This window comes from Pygoscelis adeliae, unplaced genomic scaffold, assembly GCF_000699105.1.
Source record: "Pygoscelis adeliae isolate BGI_AS28 unplaced genomic scaffold, ASM69910v1 Scaffold26, whole genome shotgun sequence".
NCBI classification, from domain to species: Eukaryota; Metazoa; Chordata; class Aves; order Sphenisciformes; family Spheniscidae; genus Pygoscelis; species Pygoscelis adeliae.
Genome location: NW_008825104.1, coordinates 1,428,392 through 1,442,265, shown reverse-complemented (window position 1 = coordinate 1,442,265; position 13,874 = coordinate 1,428,392). Strand labels below are relative to the sequence as shown.

Genomic DNA, 13,874 nt, shown 5'->3' with positions numbered 1-13,874 from the left:
GAAATGTATTTACAGTTGTGTATGTTCTATATGTGTTGTATATGTATGATGTATGCATTAGTAGTAGGAGATGACATGATTCAGCCAGGCTGGGTAGGGTAAGAGTGTAGAGCTGGACTGTGGACCTGCCCTTGACCTGGTGCATGCCAATGTTGCTGAAGGCCTGCAAGAGCTCAGCTCTCCAGAGGCATCCTTCCCTCAAGCTGGCTGGTTCAAGACTGAGGAGTTTAGAGTAACCCCTGGGATGCTTTGACCTGGTCTGACCTGACATCCGCCCGCAGTCTGGATGGCACGAAGCTATGTCTTGTATGAGATGTCACCCTTCTCCCGAGTGAAGCACCAAATTGCCTCCAGATGCTGCAGAAAAAAAGCGGAGACTTGTCCCAAAGCATGACATCAAAGAAAAACTCATCTCCTAAATTCAGAAAGTGTGAGTTGAAGCATGTGGTAGCTTTCTGTTGGTCTTTGCCAGATGTTGCCAGTCCTTCCATCTTCAGGAGCATGAGGTGGCTTGGGATTTAGGGAAACTTAACTCTACAGGCCATCTTTCCAGCGCCATCACAGGAGTCCTAGTTCTGTATGGAGTTGCGTGTGTCTGTCCCTTCACTCGAACTTTCCCCTTTCCCATGGCTTCTGCTTTTTCTGCTAACCCTCTGGGGCACATCCCTGTGGTGTGGCTGTAGCTCAGAAGGGTTGTGAGGGCTGTTGACATCTGGGGATTTATGTGTGTGCATGCATGGGTGGGTGAATGAGCAGGTGACTGGCTCTACATTGAGTCTTAAGAGGGCAGCTGATAGTACTGTAGAGGCTATTGGAGGGCAGCGGGACAGCAGAAGGAAAGCAGAGGACCGTTCTGGTGGATTCATAACAGCCCTGAGCGCTGAACTGCTGGCAGCTGTTGTGCAGCTGGTTAAGGGAAAATGGGTGGGAGCAAGTCAACCATTTTACACTTCCAGTGGCAAACGATGGTAGCCCCAACCACAGATAGCAGGTAGAAAGAGAGAAGAAGGGGCAATAAGTGTATTTTTTCTCCTACTTAATGCAGCAGAAGACTGCCACTGCTACTCTTTCTTCAGGAAGGAGCTGTAGCACTACCAGCCACCTGAACATAACAGAGACATCAAGGATGCTTGTATGATTTTGGGGATGACTGTGGCAGGTCTCCGTTCTAGTCTCGCCCATCACATGTTAGGAAGTGTAGTGCATGAGACCTTTCCAAAAGTTGCAGCAAAGCCTGCTACTTTCTCCCCTCCTTCCTTCTAGCTGCTGACATCTCAGGGAGGCTCACCTTTCCTGTGTGGGTGTAAAGAGGCCCCATCTTCCTGGTGCTAGTATTCTTAGTGGAAAGTATTATCCCTTCTTACAATGCACTGCAAGTGGAAAGACACTGCAGAGGTTTCAGAAGAAATTGCACATCTGTGCGGCATAGCATAAGCCCTGCCAGAAGTTAAGCGGCTGGCTGCCTTGCATATCTCTGTCTCATGTGAAATCTGTATCCCAGCTGGGAACATGTTGGAGGATTTTGCTTTTGGCTTCTAATTTTCAGCATGAAAACCAGAACAATTGGACCGCAGCATCATTCGGGAGCTAAGTTTGGGGAGGGGAGTCAGGCTTATGCTATGATTTAACAGAATTGTTGGCTTTTCAGTGTCAGTGGTCTTAAGTTCTGATTTTGTCAAAGACACGGACAAAAGGACTTTGAAGAGAGGCCTGCCCAGAAGCAGAATAATAGCTGTATTAAAATTTCATTAAAATATGAAAGGGCAAAAACTGTGAACGGTCTTTTGTGGCATTGCAGACTCCTCTGTTCTGTGCGCAAATTTGAGAGGTACTCCCAATGAAAAAGACCAGCTGGCTGGGTTCTTGCTCGCATAGGGCTGAGGGGCATAAAAATCAGATGCAGGAGGCATAAAATGCTCTGTGTGCTAATAAATGGGTATAGTTCATTGATGTCAACAAAATGTCAGCAAGAGCTGAATGGGGGCAGTATACAATTTAGTGACCTGGAAGGAGACTATCCATGATTGCAGCAGACAGCTTTCATTACAGCTGGAGAAGTGAAACAGATTTACATTGTAAATGGCAATAATTGCTAAAACCGATCATTGGATCTAGCGTGCAGCTAACACACAGTACAGTGGAAGGTGTTACCGTGACTCTGAGAGGCTGGCTCACCGTATTAATTTTGCAGGTGAGTAACCAAGGTACAGATATACCAAGACAAAGGCATAAAACAAACTAGGCAATGCCTGCCTGACATCTCTTAGAGTTGATATTTCATACATGCCTATTGTCCATGCTGCTTCATCTCCATACTGATAGCCATTGAGAGCTCATCTTTGACAAAAAGCAATTGTTACATGTGCTTTAAGCCATATCCTTTTCTCTTCCACGGTGGAGTTAGACAACATCATGGGAAGAGCAGGAGCTTCTTGCAGAAGGGACCATTGTGCTGCAAATACCCCAAGGGTTACAGGGACGCAAGCTAGAACCAGGGCTGCATTGATGGTGGGGTTTACAGTTGCTCCCTTGTTTAATATGTAAATGTATATTCACTGTGTGGTTAGACTTTCTAAGGTTGTGGCAGTTTTTTGCTGTGTCTGGCTCAGCTGGGTAGCTGATGCAGCGTGTCAGAGAGAGCTTGGCTGTGAAACAATACTGACAAGCACCTTCCTTTTTCATCCTTGCAAGTATCGCAAGGCACCAGTTGACACTAGAGTGAGGAAAACGGGACTCTAAAACAGCCTCTGAGAAGGCCCCCGTCTTCGGGAATGATAGGGGAGGCAGACCTTTGTGGGGGCAGCTTGTGGGGAGTGCAGCCAGCTGGGCTCTGGTCTGGAGGCACCCAAGAGTGCAGACACCAAGTCACGAACAACCCCCTCCTTGTCCTCCTCTTTTGCCAGTGGTGTAGGAGCTTGTTCTGATTTTGTAGGTAAACATGCGCTAAATTGGACTTTGGAGGTTGGGCAGGGATGGAGGGCCTCCCTGCTTGCAGTTAGCACCTGAGACACCTTGGCTGATTGTGCGGTGCTTTTCCTACTGCAGCTTCCTCTTGGCCTTGTGGCTGTTTGCCTGTTCTAGAGGCATGTTCAGAAAGTGTCTTCTCACCTGCAGGACAATGGTGTCATCCTGTGGCTAGAGCTTTTCTGCTTCCAAGGGGCTAAGAGAAACTTGGCACGCTGTTACAATTTAAAAATAATAGCGGGCTGCATCCTTAGATGGTGTAGATCATCATTAGATCAGCTGATGCTGCTTGAGGACTCAGAGCACTGCCTTAACCTGCAGTTGGTTTTGTCTCCTGTTTTGCAGTCTGCGGTGTCTGTAGGTGGTCTTGAGCTTTGAGTGAACGTTAGTCCACTTGAGTTTCCACCAAACCTCCAGCTGTGTTTCCCTTACAGCTCCCATCTCTTCATATTCGTTACCTTCAGCCCAGCCTTCAGGAGAAGTAATAGCTCATCAGAAGGTGAAAGGTAATGGTCTTCATGGAGCCTCTTGTTTCATAATGGCTTGTTTTTTTCTTTTCCAGAGGGACGGATGCTCATTCAGGACATCCCTTCCATCCCCAGCAGAGGGCACTTGGAGAGCACGTCTGATTTGGTTGTGGACTCCACCTACTACAGCAGTTTTTACCAGCCATCTCTGTATCCTTACTATAACAACCTGTACAACTACTCCCAGTACCAAATGGCAGTGGCCAGTGAGCCTTCCTCAAGTGAGACAGGGGGTACAATTGTAGGGTCGGCCATGAAAAACAGCCTTCGAAGCCTCCCAGCAACATACATGCCAAGCCAGTCAGGAAAACAGTGGCAGGTATGATGTTACAGAGGTGTTACATGGAAGAGTGAGGTGGACAATAATCTGTTTCTTGGGTCTGATTCTGACCTCCTGTTTGCTGGTTTCGTGGCAGTGCAAAACCAGAACCAGATTCGAGGGTGGGATTAGGACCCATGTTAGGAAAGTTGGCTGAAATGGGTGGTTATGATGCAGTACAACGAAAGCAATGATACAGGTATAGGTAGGTTGCCACAAGCACAGATAAAGGGCACCCACTTGATCTATCTTCTGATTTACATCATAGCAGATTATGGGCTGTTTTCTGGAAAAAGAGTCCAACTGAATTACCCAACATAGCATCCTGGGAGCTTCAGGTGTCATATCTGAGAGGCTTTGCTCTTCAGGAACCTGTTCTTTTCCATCTTTCACATCCAAGGCACTGAAGTGACCCAGGAGACCGGACTGTTGTGCAGTGGGTTGGTGTCAGTCAGTTGAACGTGACACAGCGTGTTGCTAATGGTCTGTTATGGCAGTGTCAGCTCCAGGGCTTGCAATTTCGACTTGGGTAGCTCAAATTACAGGCTGTGCCTAAGAGGTTTGCACCAGAGCTCTGTGTACTTCATTAGTTAGGGTACAAAGCCAGCTGAGCCCTCTCACTCTAGGACTTGATAATTGTAGCCTCCAACTCAGTACCAGTCGGAGACTGGAAAAAGGGGAAATCTGCCAAGGTAGGGGATTCTTGGGAAAGTAAGTGGAGCCATTTCAGTGACCCTGAGGCTGTTTGGTCTTGGGCTGCAGTGGTGCTTTTCTATCTGAGATTGAACTTGGGAGCCTGCACCCTCTGAGTCTGCATACGCCCATGTCCCTTGTCCAAGGGCAGGAGAGGGCAGACCTCTTCTGTAGAGCATCAAGGGCAGGCTGCCTTCTGCAGAGGCTCTGTTGTGAAACCACTCAACAACAAAAGATTAAATGTCCACTAAAACCTCCTTTCTGAAGGGAACAGATGGGTCATCCCCTTTGCTGACAGAGAATTCCTCCAGCAATTCTGGCACAGGGACCAACTCTGAAAGGGCATTTTAACTTCTGATACCAAGGACCTGGAACTAAGACCAGGATGATTACAATTACTGTAGCAGTCCACAGCACCTTCAGTGAGGCTTTCCTATCATTAGAGACCTTTTTCATGGAAAGGTCCTTCTGAAAATGTGGGAGCCTCCTGGGGCAACAGCTGTCAGGTCCATGAATTTTAAGATTGTGGCTTTACAGCAGTCTGCATTTAGTACTATTCCATGTCCCTTTTTTGCCATGAGTACAGCTGTATGGGGAAAAGAGCTGTCTCCCTTCCTTCTGCTGTGTGAGCCCACACCACAAGCGCTTTCTTCTCTCAGTGTGTTGACAGGCTTCACCACAATCACCTTGAAATACATGAAGGTACACCTTTTCAGTTAGGTTAGTTAACAGCATCCTCTCTACCTGCTGAATTTGATCCCCAGACCAGGGGGACAATTAGTCAAGGCAAGCTGGAAGGCGGGCTGGGGATAGGATTTTGTGTGTGGTAATGAAGTGAGGTGCCAGTGCTTTTTTAGCTTTTTCATTTTCGTTGATTGGGTTAAATAATAACTCTGTCATAGCAGAGTTATTTCAGATAGAAAGTTACTTCTTCTGAAGCTTTTGCAGTATCTAGCTTGTAAGAGCCTACTGCAGAGCTGATGCTTAGAGGCACGGTCACAACACAAGTGAGGGACAGCAACATTTATCTTGTGAAAATAATGTTCTTGCAGGCTGCTAGTCCCACACATCACCATTCCTCCAGGCAGTAGAGACTTCTGTGATTTTATTTGCTTGGGAAAAAGGAAAGTAAATTACACCTATTGACTATCCTAGGTCATAGTGTTTGAGGAAGAGATACAAGGGTATGTTAAAATATGTTAAACCTTGGAGTAAGGATGGTGTCATCTCGGTTCTGTTGCCATGTACTGTCATTTGAAACTAGACTATGTGTGTAAGAAGTCTTGGCCTAGAGGGTCCGTTGTCTCACTCTGAGATTGTCTGTTTCTTGTGGGACCTTGGCACCCCTTAAAGAAATAAAAGCAATAGTGTGTTTTCCATGCATTTTTCTCTTGGGGCCCTGCAGAATCTGTAACTAACTTCTGCTTAAATGCCACTCAAATTAGTGAGATACTGAAGAAGTGATTAAGGAAAAAAGAGGTGGTTGTTATCAAAAAGGACTGTTTTCCTTCCCCCAGCAGGCTCCAAGCTCTGGGTGTTCATTCCCACCTTGTGGGATGTATCACATGGTTCTGTTCACCTCCATGTGAATTTAGCGATTTACATCACCCTAAGCTTTTAATTTCTCCTGGCCAAACCTTTTGGGATCTGTCAGTGCTGTTCTGGTGAGACGTCTGTGCAGAAAGGCTGGAGGTAGTGCTTTCTGCCTGCAGAAGTGACATCTCCCCAGATTCTAAATGGTCTAAAACCAGGACCCACCTCTCCTGTTCAGTAGGGCAGCGTGTAGTTCAAGGTCAGTGGCGTGTAACTTACAAGCTGTTTCTCAGAGGCTGATCTGCAAGAAGGATTGTTATTGCTGGAAGAGTTACGAATCATGGGGTTTGCATACTGTTATGACAGCATAACGTTGCACAAATAATCATAAAAAGTTTTACAGTGAGAGCTAGGCTAGATAGTGCTTGATGGCAGTGGGTGCAGTGATGCTGAGGTTGTAAAACACTGTGTGGCACTGAAGATGGTTTTTTGTAAGGGGAATGAGCTCTCAGCTGCTGCATGTGGTTAAACATCAATTCTGCACATGGAAGGTTACCAGCAAGGGAAGATCACAGAAATACAGTGTTAAATGGAGAAGGATGAATGAGTTTCTCTGTCAGGCACGGTAAGGAGTCACAAGACAGTTTCAAAGCATGATCCACAAAGAGAAATCAGACCTTGCTTACACCTTCAGGGGGTTTTGCTGGCAAACCTATGCAGGCTGATCCTCTCCAGAGGAAGCACGTAGCTGTATCTACACAGGGATTTTTGCTGGACTGCCTGTACTGACTGGGTTTATTTTTCACATGCACAGGCTTTCTTAACCAGTCTTCCAGTACGATTGAGTCTGCTTATATGACTGGTAGTGCTATAACTGTTTTGATCAAGGTTTTTGGTTTTTGCTTCTTTACCAAAATGATAGCTGTGCAATGACTGCTGTGACCAAATCAGGGCAGCTTGCTAAGCTGTGAGCCCACAGGAGGGTTTCTGTATTGGTATAAGTCACCTGTGTGCTCACTGGAAGGTATCCTAGTTTAAGCAGTGTAGGCAAGACCCCTGCCTTTTTCAGGCTCTGTTGGTGGAGGCTCGCTTGTCCTGGAATAACTGTAACGACACAAGGAGAATTGCATACTTAAAATAAGGTAGCTTCTGGATGCAGACAAGGCCTTGAGCAGCCCAGCTATCTGCTGTTTCAGAATTTAGGGAGCAATGGAGAAAAGCCGGGGAGGAAACGTGTGAGTTTGTGTGGGATGGGACGAGGATTAATGCATCATTGAGCCTTGGCAAATAAACTGAATCACTGAATCTTTAATGTAGATTAATGTCAGATTTCATTAGTCTTTGTTCTTTGCAGAGGCTCGCGTACTTGAGTGGATTCATAGAGGTGCAATTTTTTTAGATATTTCTATGTAGGTTTTGTTCATTTGTATATAATTATCCCAGAAGCTGTATCCACCATGATTTGATAAGCATAATGAAGACGATAGTTTTGGTCGAGACCCTTTCAGTCATTTATATTCTGCTGCTTTTGCCAGCTCTAAGGCAGATAATCAGCTATGTCTGGTGTTGCACCTGAAGAAAAGACAGGCTTAGGTCAGAGAGGAAATGTAGCAGATGTAGTGGTTACTGTGCATCTCCTTTCACTCCAGTTCTGTGTGAGCATCTGGACCCTCCCTTGAAGCTCTAATAATTGTTCATTACAACAGGAATTTATGTGCCTTCAATCCAATTAACAGTTAAACGAGTTCACCAACGTTAGTACTGCAAGTCAGAGCTTGTTGGTATACAGTGGAAGTTGGTGCTTCTGAAACTGGTCTCACTGCGGCCTGCTTAGGGACAGCAACTGGAAAATGATGGGGTGACTGCAGTCTTTTCTACCACAACAAAAGTAAAACTTGGATGGACATGTCCGAATCTAATAAGGTTTAATTCTCCAGGCTGGCAATGAAACTGCTGGTGTGTGACCCACAGCATGAGGATAATCGGGACTCCTTGTGAGTCAGCGTCCTCCCCAAAAAGTGTTAAAACTCTTCTGGTTCCTACAGCCATACCATTAAAAATCTGCAAGATATAGAATGTGCCCCCACACCTGGGGACCAGTGGCTGAGTTTTCTTTGTTACTCTGGTAACTCCAGGGATCCTACTTCAGAGAAAGGTTAAGGCTGGCCAGGAGGTTTTGGACAAATTTCAGAATTTCATGTAATTTCTGTTTCATGCTATGAGGGTTTTTCCTTCCTTCCTTCCTTCCTTCCTTCCTTCCTTCCTTCCTTCCTTCCTTCCTTCCTTCCTCCCTCCCTCCCTCCCTTAATGCAGCTTGACAAAGCAGTATTCTGACTTCCAAAACCTCAACTTTTTCATTCTTTTCTTAAGCCAATTTGGAGCAAAAACCTGAAGTAAGTATTGGTGAGAGTCAGACTGAGAAATTTTAACTCATTTCCTAATATGGGAATTACATTTACCATTTGGAAGTGAAATATTTAGCATTGCTGAGGTAGGAAATTGGTTTTTAAGAATTTCTTAAAAAGTGGCAAACACATAAAACTGTCTTTTACTAAATCCAGAAAAGTGTGGCCATGATAGGGCAGCTAGCAGATTGAACTCTTAAGAATAGCTGCTTGCTAGTAAAAAAGATTGCTCTTTTCAACTTCCACAACCTGTTTCTAGTTTCTGGCACAGTTTTTCCTCCAATAAGCCTGGCCTTCTTACAGAAATGTGCGGTCTAACTCTCCAGAAATAGGTGTAAAATGTGTAAAATATATGTGTGTGTGTAAATACATACACATTGTGCAAGTCACCCGACACAATCCCAATTTTATGTGTAAGCAGTGTATTATATACTGTATTCATAACATACCCTTCATACTACAGATTTATGCTAAAAGTATCCTAATGTTTCTGACAGCTCATGTGTGACATGAATGCAATCCATATTTCTTGGAGGAGCTAATCTAAGCGGTTTATTTTCCGATACTGCTGATAGGGCTATATCTCTAGGTGTCACCGCAGTTGAGATTCTGATGGTAACATATTGTTTATGGGTCACTGCCTTTGTCTAAAAGAATAGGTTGGAACAGAATAGCAAAGGTTAATTAAGTTTGTCTATCAAGGAGGGACAGATATAGATGTGTCTTGTATTTTCTGTGCTAGAATCAAAGTAAGTCAAGGTAGGGTATCATAGACTCGTTTTTCCCTTGTGCTGAAAAATATGCTTAGCTGGTTTTAGGAACGGAACAAAGCCACCTCGGGCAGCGCAACTGCAGCAGTAGTTGTGAGGGGTCAGCTCATGGGCAGTAGCATTGCAGGGTGGGAGAGTAGTGGCAACCCTGGTTTACAGCTAGGGAAACTGAGGCAGGGAAGTGTTAAATAACTTGCCCATGGTCACACAGCTCACAGGTGACAGAGTGGAGGTTCCTGATGTCTGCATTTCCACTCCGGTGCCCAGTGGATGCCATCTCACCTCATGCCAAAAACTGATGTGTGAATTCTGTTGTTTGCAAACAATGACACATAAATGCAAAATGCAATTTTATGCCCCCTAAAGCTGGCTTTATTTTTAAGATCAAGGCAGAAGGAGGAGGCTATGTTAAAACTTTTAACAGAGTTTCTCTGGTGTTTCCATAATTACTGGTTTTGTTTTAAGGCAGCTGTTGGTGAGTCATGGGTGAGACAGAAGGATGGAAAGCATGGGTGAAGTGATTTGGCCGAGATCACATGCCACACCAGTGGCAGAGCCGAAGGATAGTATTTCGATCTCTTCTGTTGCTCTGAATTTTTTGCAGCCCTTGTCACCCAGGATTATCATCCGCGACCTCCTCCTACTTGTTCTTAGGAATAAGCCCCATAGTCAGTATCAGCTGCAAAATGTGAAGGTGCTGCTAAGAGTAACACTGGCTTGCTCGCAACACTGGCTTGCTCGCAAGGAGATTGTGGCTGGCAGCTACTGCAAATAAAATAATTACCTGGGTGATGTTTTGTCTGAATAAATAATCTGGGAAGGGCAGGACCATTTTCTAGTCTCTGAGGCTGGAGGGAGAAGTGAGCCACCACTTGTGCCTGCCTTGCCTCTTTTCTGTCTCTGATCTGGCCACCTCCTCTCCTCGGCTCCTCCTTCATGAAGAAGATGTGTAGAGGTTATGCAGACACTGCCAGGAGCTTGGAAGTAGGAGCTGGGCTTTACGTTGCTCTTCCACCAGCTGTTGAGAAAGCTTTTTCGCAGGAATGGTCTGAACTGATGCAAGAGCATTTTCTTTATGCTTCCCTGGCTTTTGCTACATATTCTGTCACTGTTGGGCACTGATGTAGGGCTGCACTGACTGTTGTGTTCAGTGACAGACAAATCCTGCTTCCAGCTTGCCTGTTTGTGGACGAGCTGTAGCTGCCTCTTGGTTCCCCATATTGGCTTTACAAGGGAAAGAACTTCCACTGCACGCGTGGTCTTTTAATCAGGCCATATTTATTTGTTTGTGAGTTCTAAGCATCCCACTGTTGCTTGCAGTACATCCTTTAAAAAGTTACTGAGTGCGTGCTGTGTTGTACAATTTAGGGGAACCCGTAAATGTTGAATAGGTCAAATGTGCTTCTCCAATGACCTGTGTCTCCCACTGAAGTCAGTGAGGTACTCGGTGAATTGATCCTGCATCTGGGGCAGGGCACAAGTGATGTGTGGCTGGAAGGGGATGCCACTGTAAGTGAGCAACTCAGGTGTTCAACTCAGGAGCTCAGCTTGCTCTCTGCAAAGAGCAAGTGCATGCCCTTCCCTTCCACAGCACTTCCTCACCTAAAACATGCCTTGTTCTTACAGTGCATAGCCTGTGGTGATACAAACCAGAGTGGCTTGTGGGACTGTCCCAGCCCTTGTCTGTCTTGGCCTCGCTGTAGGGCTGGAAGGGGTGAGGGAGGCAGGAGGAGACACCAGAGGGCCAGGCATCTCCTCCTGTGATCCCTTCATGACCCCAGCATTCCCCCAGGACAGGACCCAGGGAAGGATCCCAAACCTGGCACCTGGCTGCAGTGTTTGGAAGGCTGGACTGCCCCAGGTTAGAAAAAATCTGAATATTCCATGGCCTCCCCAGGGCTGTTTTTATCTCCCTTTCTGGCACCCAAAAATGTGCAAGGACTCTCCAGAGCTGCAGGAGTTAATACAGAGCAAATGCCCCTCCTCATGGGGTAATGATCTCCTAAGCCCCCTTTTTAATGCAGTGCTAAGGTCAAGAATTTTTACGACTGGTTGTTTTTTTATTGTTACTGTAAAATAGGATTGCTAAGCACTATAAAAAGGAAACCTTATGGTTCAGATTTACTGCGGTGTGTATTCTAAACAGTTTAATAAAACAAAACCAAAACCTTTCAGATTTTCTTCAGCGGTTAATACACAGCATATTCTTTGCAGAGCCAAGCCTCTGGTTGTCGGTCGAACTGTGGTTCATAGAACTTGGTGTGGGTAATAAGATTATAAAACATGTCTCTTGCTAGCCAGCTACCACACACTAATAATAATAGTAGTAATAATTCATTGCATCCAGAGATTTTAAGTGAGTTGTTTTTTTAAGAAACGGAGAAAAACCCTAAAAAAAGGTTTGAAAGGAAACAGGTCACTGCATCCACTCTACAGGGAGAGGAAACATGCACATGATCGTTTCAGTGCCAGGGAGTTATCCCTCCATTTTGTTCCAGCTGAAATAATGCTGTCTCCTGCAGGTGACCTTTTCTCAGTTGTACGCATGCACACGTGCACTTGCACAAGGGAGAGGTGGAGATGTGAGGACTGTGGATGCTGCCCACAGCCCTGCCCCACCGAGGGAAGGAAGACAGTGTGTGCAAAATGGCAGGCAGAGAGGAGTTTGCCAACTTTTTTTCCCCAGTACTTCTAGAGCTGTTGAGCTTTGCAGATGTGCAGATTCAAAATGGCCTTTGGACTGAGCTTTTGGGCGGTATGGATTGCCAATTTTGGGTTTTGTTGAGGGAGTCTGTGCAAAGCACAGATGTCTGTTTCCAAGAGGAGACTGCCCTTTTTCGGAACAGCAAAGGGGACACCAGTGGCTCTTTTCAGTTTAGGCTTCCTTGGGGTGACACATTAAATTTTTTTAAGAGCAATTTACTATTTATCATGGATGAAACTTCGGTGCATGTTGAACTTTTTCTGCATGCATAGGATGCAGATGGTAGAAAAATCACCTTTTAAGTATTGCTTTGACTTATAATAGAAAAACTCTTACTTTCACAGACTAAAAGCGTGTCCTGCCGATCCCTCAGTACATGTGCAAATACGTGTGACTGTGCTGCTGTCAGAAGACGGGCAGAGGTGCACTCTGCTTCCTGTAAACAGCTACCTCTCTCTCTCGGCACTTAATCTCGCTGCAAACCTGGCTCCACATGGAAAGCCCTCAGTCTCAGAGAGCACCAGCAGGATTTTATGTGTCTCGGGCCACATTATATCCAGCTAGGCATACTAAAATCATTATTGAATTATTAAGGAGACCCCTGGAAAACAAGGGGTGACTGCATTCTGGCTGCTTCGCTGGGAGGTGCCAGTGTCTCCTCCTGCCAGGACCAGACCATGGGGGTCTCCTGGTGTGGGGCGGCTGTCTGGGACAGCAGGCTTATCCCCTGCCTCTGCTGCTCTCCGGGTCTGAGATCCGCAGCCTGGGAGGGGCTGAGGAGCAGGGCTACACGTGCGGCTGGCTGGGACCCAAGGGAACCGCAGTGGAGCGAGCAGAGCTCCTCTAACCGAGGTGAGATGCGGCTGAAAAGGCTGTCAAGCATTTCTGCTTGCGAAGACGACGTCTAATGGCATAGCTGGACGTGCGTTGCTGTTGGCACTGCTACCTTTATACCTGGTACACAAAACTGTGATATTTTTTCTTTGCCTGAAAGCTTTCCATCTTGCAATCATTCACTGCCCAGCAGACTTAGGGAGACCAGGTAGTGTTACCTTTCCTGTTGAAAATCCTAATCTTGTGAAGTGTTTGGCTGCATTTTTTGGAGCACCCTAGCCACATTACATTGTAGGGCTTTGGAACAAATAATAGTATATGGTAGTTCTTTCATAAAACAAAAATCTAGAAAGCATTACAGCCTCTCTGAGGAGATCAGTTTGGATGATTTCAGGCCATCAGAGTAGGATAAACTCTAATTTCTGAGTGCTGCCAACTTTGCTGGAGACTGTGGGATGGAGAAGGGGTTGTCTGGTGGAGACCATGCTTGCACAGCAGACCTGCTGGCTGGTGTCCAGCTGTGGCTCGACTACAGGCTTCCCATGTAGCCTGTCCACAGCTTGGTTTCTCTAGGTAAATCAGGAAAATATTTTTCCATCTCACTGGGTTGTAAGAAAAGTGATGTGTTTGTGGGCATGTGTCACTGCTCAGATGCCATGGAGTGTGTCCCAAGTGAGTCGGTCGGTAGGACTGTCCTCCTTAGCCACCCCATAGGTCCCTGGCAGAGCAGTTACCACCAGTCTGAGACAGGTTAGTCTCTGGGGAGGTGTAGGGACTGGACGGACACTTAACCTCTGACACTGGCCAGGTGTGTGCAGTTGAAGGGGTCTGGAAGGCTTCCCATGGTGGTGTCTGTGCTGTAAGCAAGGGACTTGCCAGGAAGCTCCTTGCAGTGAAGGGTACATGCTTGTGTGCCAGACAGAGCTTCACCTGAGGTAAAATAAACCAGCCATAGTATGCCGCTGCTGCTGCTGCTAGGTCACGTCCCGTACGCCGGCTCACTTGCAGCTGAGCCATGTGGGCACACTGTGAGCCAACCAAAGCAAAAACCCAGGGCCAGTGTGTCAGGATTTTACTTTCCATCTGCCTCCCGTGACCTCCTTCAGAGCCGGAGGGGGGGGGGGG

The 13,874-nt window shown here is 46.3% G+C and overlaps 1 protein-coding gene across 1 annotated transcript in view; it reads left to right on the top strand.

Annotated features, from left to right (window-relative positions):
- The window catches only part of DMRT1 (doublesex and mab-3 related transcription factor 1), a 63,216-nt gene that overhangs the window by 18,209 nt on the left and 31,133 nt on the right, over nucleotides 1-13,874 (top strand). Inside the window, exon 3 of the mRNA XM_009327297.1 lies at nucleotides 3,527-3,810. Within this exon, the coding sequence (XP_009325572.1) occupies nucleotides 3,527-3,810 (284 nt within the window). The remainder of the gene's footprint in view (nucleotides 1-3,526; nucleotides 3,811-13,874) is intronic.